The sequence below is a fragment of the Scyliorhinus torazame genome, chromosome 6 (assembly GCF_047496885.1).
Source record: "Scyliorhinus torazame isolate Kashiwa2021f chromosome 6, sScyTor2.1, whole genome shotgun sequence".
Lineage (NCBI taxonomy): Eukaryota > Metazoa > Chordata > Chondrichthyes > Carcharhiniformes > Scyliorhinidae > Scyliorhinus > Scyliorhinus torazame.
Genome location: NC_092712.1, coordinates 106017898 through 106027617, shown reverse-complemented (window position 1 = coordinate 106027617; position 9720 = coordinate 106017898). Strand labels below are relative to the sequence as shown.

General features: G+C 46.5%; 1 protein-coding gene across 2 annotated transcripts in view; it reads right to left on the bottom strand.

The window, feature by feature from the left end:
- Positions 1–478: 478 nt before the first annotated feature.
- The window catches only part of slc25a40 (solute carrier family 25 member 40), a 97028-nt gene continuing 87786 nt past the window's right edge, over positions 479–9720 (bottom strand). For both annotated transcript variants that reach the window (XM_072508637.1, XM_072508636.1), the window contains exons 9-11: positions 8114–8192; positions 6915–6995; positions 479–1267 (exon numbers count right to left, since the gene is read on the bottom strand). In XM_072508637.1, coding sequence (XP_072364738.1) covers positions 1149–1267; positions 6915–6995; positions 8114–8192 — 279 coding nt within the window. In that variant the 3' untranslated portion in view covers positions 479–1148. The remainder of the gene's footprint in view (positions 1268–6914; positions 6996–8113; positions 8193–9720) is intronic.

The following is a 9720-nucleotide window of genomic DNA, read 5'->3' as shown; positions in this document are numbered from 1 at the left end:
AAAATGCTGGAAAATCTCAGCAAGTCTGGCAACTGTAGGGAGAGAAAAGAGCTAACGTTTCAAGTCCGATGACTCTTTGTTAAAGCTTTGCTGAGATTTTCCAGCATTTTCTCTTTCGTTTCAGATTCCAGCATCCGCAGTAATGTGCTTTTATTAGAATTATCACTTCAGGTTGATCTAATTTAACAAATATTAGAAGCAGAAAGGGACAGCTACATAAGCTATAAGAACACAGTTACTCTTTTCCCATCCTCTGACAACTTAGTTAAAGCAAGATTATATACACCACTGTTCATTACTCTTCCCAGTGTATAAATTTTACACCCTAAAATTGTTCTTTTAGCGAGAATGACCTGCTTTTAGGAAGGTGGGGGGTGGGGGGGATAAATCACTTGAGTAGAAATGAAAGGATAAAAGTTAATGAATCACCCCAAGTCAAATACTTGATCTCAGTATTTCACTGGAACCAAAAAACCTGTAAGGTGTGCAGTGTTCATTTATTTAAAAATCATATTTATGGGACACAAAAATCAGACACCAAAAACCCACCAAATGTTTTCAACATTAACAAAATTTCACAAATTAATTACTGGACTCTTTCAGAAAATAATCTTCATTGCAATAAGTTGTTTAGATGAACAGACCACAACAATCTCATCAGCCCATTTTTGATCATTGTCTGCTCTGGCAGTATATTTCATGGTCTACATACATTTAGTAGTAGGATAAGTAATTTTCAATGTTAGTATTGCACTTTAAATTTCTACAGTTGCATTTAATTATGACAAGACAACTTTCTTACCTCCCTAGGTTGAGTGTCTTCGTTGACCTAGATCTATAAATTTCCAATACTAAATAGGTGAATTCTTCCTATTGCTTTCTCTTCTCATTATTCCTATAGCTTTCACATCATTTTGGCTGGACCTTGAAATTTGAGCCATAATGGCAAACATGTCTCAGTGAATTGAAACACTGGAAACGGGGTTAGAAAAGAAAGTATCCTGTCCATTCATGAAATGTTTGTTGTTCCAAGGTCTCCCTGTGTATGATAACGAGTAGGCCACATTTGACATTAGTCTATTTGTCAGGAAATTAGGCTCTGTGTTCAATTTCTTTTTCAAACTCCGGTTGTGTGGATTTTCGGACTTTCACCCTTTTTTTAGTTCCCGCTCTCTGTTTATTTTACGAAAAAAAGATTTGCCATATTCATAGGAACTTATCATAATAGCACAAGCCGGTGCTACCTTCATTAATCGAGGCAACAAACCTGCAGGAAGACAGATAATTATCTATTATTTTATGTACAGTCTTGTGAAACAAATTCTTACTGATTTAGTTTAAAATAGAAACTAAATCTTTAATCAGGCTAATTAAAACTCAAGAATAATTTTGCTTGATGAGAATTTTCTGGCATTGGCAATTAGAAAATACAAGTGGCAGTTTGTATTCAGTCGATTCTTACTGGTAATGTGGGTTTGAGTAGATGCCATTTTTAACTAACAACTTTTTTGGGACTGTGATGAGAACGAATAACTACACTCATCCTGCTTCATGATTTGGAACCCCTACATTGGTAATAGGGGCTTCCTTCAGCACATGTAGAAGATGCAGGAGTATCTAAACTTGGGTTGTGGGGGGGGGGGGGGGGGGGGGTTGCAAGGAATGTAGAATGTAGAACTCTAGACCAACATTTTTGGCAAGATTTTGCGGCATTGTTCTCCATGGTGTGCTGTTGGCAGGATTTTCTGGTCCTGTTGCTGTCAATTGGATTTCCTATTAAATCCATAGAATCCCTACAGTGCAGAAGATGGCTATTTGTCCCATTGAGTCTGCACTGACCCTCCGAAAGAACACCCTACCAGGCCCACTCCCCTGCCCTATCCCCGTAACCCCACTTAACCAGCACATCTTTGGACTGTGGGAGGAAACCAGAGCACCTGGAGGAAACCCATGCAGACATGGTGAGAATGTTCAAACTCCACACAGTCACCCAAGGCTAGAATTGAACCTGGGTCCTTGCTGTGAAGCAGCAGTGCTAACCATTGTGCCATTCATGGCAGGGGTGTCGTCGGCAGGACTAGAAGATCCCGCCAGTGTGAACAGCTGGAAGATCTTGTCCATTGATTAGCATCCTGAAGAAGCGGTCAGCTTCAAAATGGTTAGTGATGCGTAAGCCTGGGCTGTAGTCATTGAATCGGAATGCTTAGAACATCAAAGGTAGATGACACGCAAAAGCTGTGCATCCATTTACACTTTGCTGGAGGAAGATGAGGCTTGAAAAATTATATCAAGACGCTGGACATCCAAATAAGGCATTGTGTCCAGTTTGATTGGATTGCAGGGAGGCAAACATTAATTGCTGGACACTATAGAAAATGCATAATGCCATTAAATCAGAGTAGTTCGAGCTCTTGCACAAAATTCACAAGCTACAAAAAAAATAAGTCATATGAAAGCACTTACAATTAGCCACCCGCACTAACTAAAGTCAGTTAGTGAACGGGGGTGAGGTGAGAGGACTGCGGACGTTGGGGCCTGGTTAGCAGGCTTCAATGGGCCTACGAGGCGAGCAAGAGGGGGTGGAGGGATGGATGTTGGGGGATGTTTTTGTAGGGGGGTTTCTTGGGAGGGGGGTGGGGGAGGGAGGGGTTTGATGTTAACAATGGACAGGGGCGGGTCAGGCTCATGGGGCAGGGCCCGGTGGTATGGTGATGGTGGATAAGAAATGTGGGGGGGGGGGGTGTGTGTGTGTGTGTGAGAGACCCCCAGTAAGGATAGTCACGTGGACCGTGAGAGGGCTAGGAGGTCCGGTCAAGTCTGCTTGCACATCTTAAAAGTTTGAAAGCCGATGTGGCAATGCTGCAGGAGACTCACTTGAGGGTGAAGGACCAGGTGAGACTTAAAAAGGGCTGGGTTAGCCAAGTGTTTCACTCCAGATTTGATGGAAGGGCTCGAGGGGTAGCGGTGCTGGTCAGCAAAAGGGTATGCTTCCAGATGGAGAAGGTAGTGGCAGATCAGGGGAGTAGATATGTGATTGTGGCAGGGGCGCTGGAGGGGAGATTAGTGGCGCTGTTAAGTGTATACGGTCCCAATTGGGACGATGTGGGATCGCGAGGAAGGTGTTTGGGATTATTCCCGACTTGGACACGCATGAGCTGATTGCGGGGGGGACTGGAACTTGGTGCAGGAGCCAAGGTTGGACAGATCACGGCCGCGCACGCTGGTCCCATCGTTGGGGGGGGGGGGGGGGGGGGGGGGGGGGGCGAAGGCGCTGGCTGGGCTAATGGTGGAAATGGGAGGAGTGGACCCTTGGAGATTCCTGCACCCAAGGGAACGGGAGTACTCGTTTTTTTCAGCGGTCCATAAGGTATACTCGCGGATTGACTTTTTTGTGGTGGGGAAGGCTTTGCTGGCTGGAGTCAAGGGGTCGGAATACTCTGCAATTGCAGTGTGAGATCACGCTCCACATTGGGTGGATATGGTGCTGGAGAAGGGGGCAGCGCAGAGACCGGGGTGGAAACTGGATGTGGGGCTTTTGGGGAACCAAGTGTTCTGTGAGAAAATTGAAAAGGTAATTAAGGATTATGTAGGTTTCAATTGTACGGGTGAGGTGTCGAAGGCAGTCGTCTGGGAGGCTCTAAAGGCGGTGGTGAGAGGTGAGGTAATTTCATTTAAGGCCAGGGTGGATAAAGATGAGAGGTTGGAGCGACAGAGGGTAATAGATGAGATGTTGGAGGTAGATAGGAGGTATGCAGAGGATGGGGACCCGGCGAAGCTGGAAAAGAGGAAGGAACTACAGGCGAGCTTGGACCGACTGTCCACCAGGAAGGCGGTGCGCCAACTGAGAGGAGCAAGGGGTGCAGTTTATGAACATGGAGATATGATGTATGTTAGCAGGTCAGCTCCAGAGGGAGGCAGCGGCAAGGGAAATTCTTCAGGTGAGGGATAGGGCAGGGAAGTTGATGGTGGCTCCGGAGCTGATTAACAAGGTTTTTGAGGAGTTTTAGGAGAGGTTGTATAGGTCAGAGCCACCTGGGGGAGACCGTGAGATGCAGGAATTTCTAGATGGGTTGGAGTACCCGAGGCTAGGGGAGAGGGACAGGACTACATTAGAAGGAGCAATAGTGGAGCAGGAGATAAAGGATGCGATTGGGAGGATGCAATCAGGGAAGGTTTACGTGGAAGGATGGGTGTCCGGTGGAATATTATAAAAAATTTAAGGATAGGTTGGCACCCCTGATGGTGGGGATGTTTGAGGAGGCGATAGGGAAGGGGGTGTTGCCTCAAACCTTGGGGCAGGCATCGATTTCCCTGTTGCTAAAAAAAAAGATAAGGATCCGACGGCGTGTAGGTTGTATCGGCCCATATCACTTCTGAATGTGGACGTAAAAGTGTTGGCGAAGGTACTGGCGGATAGGCTGGAGGCGTGCCTCCCGAAGGTGATAGGGGAGGATCAGACGGGGTTCGTGAAAGGGAGGCAGCTGTTTTCGAACATTCGGAGGGTTTTGAACGTTATGGCACCGGCGGAAAGAAAGGAAACAGAGGTAGTTGTGGCATTGGATGCCGAGAAGGCGTTTGACCGGGTAGAATGGGGGTACCTGATGGCAGTTCTGGAGCGGTTTGGGATTGGACCAAGGTTTGTGAACTGGGTAAAGTTATTATATAAGGAACCGAAGGCGAGTGTCCGCACAAGTAATATCAGTTCGAGATACTTTTCTCTCCACCGTGGGACGAGACAGGGATGTGCCATGTCCCCCCTGCTGTTTGCACTTACGATTGAGCCGTTGGCCATCGCATTGAGAGGTTCGGGAGCATGGTAAGGAATAGTTGGGGGGGGGAAGGATAGAGCATAGGGTGTTCCTATATGCCGACGACTTGCTGCTGTATGTGTCGGAACCGAGTGTGTCGATAGGAGGAACATTGGAGCTACTGCGGGTATTTGGGTTTTTCTCGGGGTACAAGTTGAACCTGGATAAGAGTGAGTACTTTGTGGTGTCTCGGCCGGGGGTGGGGGGGGCTGCCATTCCGTAGAGCAGGGACTCATTTTAGGTATCTGGGGGTGCAGGTTGCCCGGGAGTGGGTGAGGCTTCGCAGGTACAACATGACTAGTTTGGTGGGGCGAGTGAAAGCCGATCTGGCAAGGTGGGACGGCCTTCCTCTGTCACTGGCAGGTCGGGTACAGGCGGTTAAAATGAATGTGTTGCCGCGATTCCTGTTTATTTTTCAATGCCTACCGATTTTCCTGCCAAAGTCTTTTTTCAGGAAGATTGAGGGAAAGATTAACTCATTCATATGGGGACGGAAGGTGGCCAGAGTGAGAAAGGTGCTGCTACAGAGGGGAAGGCAGGCAGGGGGTTTGGGTCTCCCGAACCTGTTGGACTACGACTGGGCGGCGAATGTGGAGAAATTGCGGAGCTGGGTCAGAGGGGTTGATTCTCAGTGGGTCAGAATGGAGGAGAGTTTGTGCAGGGGGTCGGGGCTGAAGGCACTTGCAACAGCTCCGCTCCCGATAGCTCCGGGGAAATATTCAGGGAGTCCGGTAATAATAGCTTCATTGAAAATCTGGAGGCAGTTTCGCCAACACTTCGGGTTGGGTTTAGGGTGAAGGGAAATGCCGATTCAGGGGAACCACAGATTTGAGCCAGGGAGGTGGGATGGAAGTTTTTGGAAATGGGAAGAGAAGGGGAATAAGACGCTAAAAGATTTGTTTCTTCGGGGTCTGTTTGCAGAACTGAGGGAGCTGGAAGCGAAGTATGGGCTAGAGCAGGGAGAAGTGTTTAGGTACATGCAGGTTCGGGATTTTGCCAGGAAGGAGATACAGAGCTTCCCAGAGGAACCGGCCTCCACATTGCTGGAGGAGGTGTTGACGACAAGGGGACTGGAGAAGGGGGCAGTGTCAGCGGTGTACGGAACTATTTTGTAAGAGGATAAGGCACCACTGGAAGGGATCAAAGCAAAGTGGGAGGAAGAGGTGGGAGAGGTTATAGAGGAGGGGGTCTGGTGTGAGGTTCTCCGGAGAGTGAATGCCTCCACCTCATGTGCGAGGCTGGGACTGATACAGCTGAAGGTGGTATATAGAGCGCACCTCACAAGGGCGAGGATGAGACGATTTTTTGAAGGAGTAGAGGATGTGTGTGAGCGTTGCGGGAGGGGGCCCCGCGAATCACGTTCATATGTTTTGGTCCTATCCAAAGCTAGGGGAGTACTGGAAGGAGGTGTTTAGGGTAATTTCCAAGGTGGTGCGTGTGAAACTGGACCCGGGGCCCCAGGCCATATTCGGGGTGTCGGACCAGCCAGGGTTGGAAACGGGAGCGGAGGCAGATATCATAGCCTTCGCCTTGTTGATCGCCCGAAGGCGGATCCTGCTGGGATGGAGAGCAGCCTCTCCACCCAGTGTTCCGGCATGACGGGGGGACCTGTTGGAATACTTGACCCTTGTGAAGGTTAAGTTCGAACTGAGGGGAAGCTCGGAGGGGTTCTACAAGTCATGGGCACTATTTATTATGCACTTTCAAGAACTGGATAACATCGAACATTAGTTGGGGGGGGGGCTGTGTAGATTAAGGGTGACTGGGTAATCCCGGATTCCTTTTTATCATTTATGTAAACATGCGGGCTGATGTTTGGGGGTTGGTGGGCGAATGGGATCGTTGTTGTTATAGGGATTGACATATCTTGCTGATTATTGTTTATTGTTGATGGGTGTAAATGCGGGAGAAAATGTGAAAATGGAGAATAAAAATATTTATTAAAAAAAATAAACACTTACAATTAGAAATCACTTTCCTACCAGAAATAAAATACAAGACAGGAATTTATCTCTAATTTGAAATGTATCACAAAGTCAGACAGCAAGCTGATATTTCATCACTACAAAATGCTAGCTTTTTCGTGCTAAGTTTGTGGATACTTACCGACAAATAAACCTCCAAAACCTGATTCCTGAACAATTCTTTTCATTATTTTCAAGGTGGCGGTTAAGGTTTTTCGTGAATCTGGAAAAGAAAATTTATTACCACAGAAACTCTCGATTCTGCCTGCATTCATTTGACTATTATTTCTCCTTGCTACAGGATACAGATTTGATATTTCATAGTTAGTAAAACCATGATGTCCAAATTAGAAGGCAGTAGAAACCTAGCATTAATGGGTTCTTTAAAAGCTATTTGTAGATTCTGGTACGAGTCTCCATACACAAGGTTGAAAGATTTTAGCTAATAAGCATACCAACTTGAATCAGTTCACAGTACACCATCATGTTACATCAGGTTTGATGACAGATTTCAAAACCTGGGTATACAGCTTGATCTTAGGATCTAGAATGACAAAATGCAGTCCTGAAGGACAGCTCTATGGTAAGAAGTGTTGTCATTCGATTAAATATTGAATTAAAATTATATCTGGTTGTTCGTGTGATTCAGGTTGACGGGTTGTTTTGAAGATGAACTGGAATTCCCCATGTGTTCTAGCCTACATTACTTTCTGACCCTACCTAGGCCAAGTGGTTATTAATTTTATTTCTACTTGTGGGAAAATACCTGCAGTTTATCAAGCAGCTCTTCAGATCCCTCAAGCTGCTACTGTGGCCAGAACTTTCCAGTTATTCTCACCGTAGGATCTTCTGGTCCTGCCGATGGCGAACATCTGTCACAGATTTCCCGACTGCGGGGGATGCAGAGAACAGGAAATCCCCGTTGATAGTGGCGGGATCTTTTCAGACCAATGGCGGACTGCTGCTGCCATAAAACATGCTGCAGGCAGCTTAGACAATCGCTCCCAATATTTCAGTTCTGGTGAAAGGCGATTGATCTGAAACAAGTGCTGCCTGTCCTGCTGGGTATATGCATCATTTTGCCTTTGTATGTATGAGCACATGCTTTGACAATTAATAATGTGGCTCTTGGGAATTCATGTAGTTGGCCTACATTCTAACGCCTCCTGGCTAGAATGTAGCAGGGAGTAGGAATTGCTCAAGAAACAGTTTATAGAGCTTTACATTAAACATAGAACATACAGTGCAGAAGGAGGCCATTTGGCCCATCGAGTCTGCACCGGCCCTTGGAAAGAGCACCCTACCTAAGCTCACACCCCACCCTATCTAAAAATTACATACGTGATGCACTCAGCTCTCCAAGTTCAATCTGTCTGCGTGTTTTCACCACATCAAACGGCAATGTCAATACAGCTGCAATCTGAAAGAAAGTAATAACAATATACAATTGCACTCTATTTTCATAAAGAATAATGTTTAAATTATTTTAATGAGAAAAAGATATCAGATTGGTGTCTCTTATTACTCATAGATGATAAATACAAATGTGCTGGGAATACATGCAAGGTGCATACACCCAGTCCTCTACACACCACTCAAAGAACAATACAGCACAGGAACAGCCCTTTGGCCCTCCAAGCCTGTACCGGTCATGATACCACCCTTGGCCAAAACCCTCAGCACTTCCTAGTGTCGTATCCCCCTACACCCATCCTAACCATGTATTTGTCAAGATGCCTTTTGAACGCTGTTTTTTTTTCTTTTTATAAATTTAGAGTACCCAATTCATTTTTTCCAATTAAGGGGCAATTTAGCATTTTCAAGCCACCTACCTTGCACATCTTTAGGTTGTTGGGGCGAAACCCAGGCAAACACGGGGAGAATGTGCAAACTTCACACGGACAGTGACACAGAACCGGGACCGAACCTGGGACCTTGGTGCCGTGAGACTGCAGTGCTACCACTGCACCACCGTGCTGCCCTCTTTGGAACGCTGTTAATGTATCAGCTTCCACAATCTCTTCTGGCAGCGCATTCCAGGGACTCTCCAGGCTCGGTGTAAAAACCTGACTCGCTCATCTCCTCCAAACTTTGCCCCATGGATCTTAAACCTATGCCCCCTAGTGACTGACCTCTCTACCCTGGGAAAGAGTGCCTGCCCATCCATTCTATCCATGCCCCTCAATTTTGTAGACCTTCACAGGTCGCCCCTCAACCTCCATCATTCTAATGAAAACAGTCCGAGTTTATTCAGCCTCTCGGCATAGCTAACATCCTCCAGACCAGGCAACATCCTGCTAAATCTTCTTTGCACCCTCTCCAAAGCCTCCACATCCTTCTGGTAGTGTGGCAACCAGAATTGTGCACAATATTCCAAGTGCGGCCGTACCAAGGTTCTATACAACTCTAGCAGCACTTGCCAATTTTTATACTCGATGCCAATGAAGGCAAGCATTCCGCATGCTTTCTTGGCTATCTTGTCCACTTGTATTGTCGCTTTCAAAGATCTGTGGACCTGCGTGCCCAGATCTCTCTGACTTTCTATATTCCTAAGGGTTTTGCCATTTACGGTAAATTTCCCCTCGATGTTAGACCTATCAAAATGCTTACCTCACATTTGTCTGGATTAAGCTCCATTTGCCAATTCTCTACCCAAGTCTCCAACCCATCTATGTCCTGCTGTATCCTCTAACAATCCTCAACACTATCTGCCACTCCACCAACCTTGGTGTCATCCACAAACCTATTAATCAGACCAGCTACATTTTCCTCCAAATAGTGCACACCACTAGTCACAACCTTCCATTCGGAAAACCACCTTTCTATTGCTAACCTGTGCCTTCTGTGACTGAGGCCAGTTCTGTATCCACCTTACCTCTGATTCCGTGTGACTTCATCTTTTGTACCAGTCTGCCATGAGGCACCTTGTCAACGGCTTCACTAAAGTC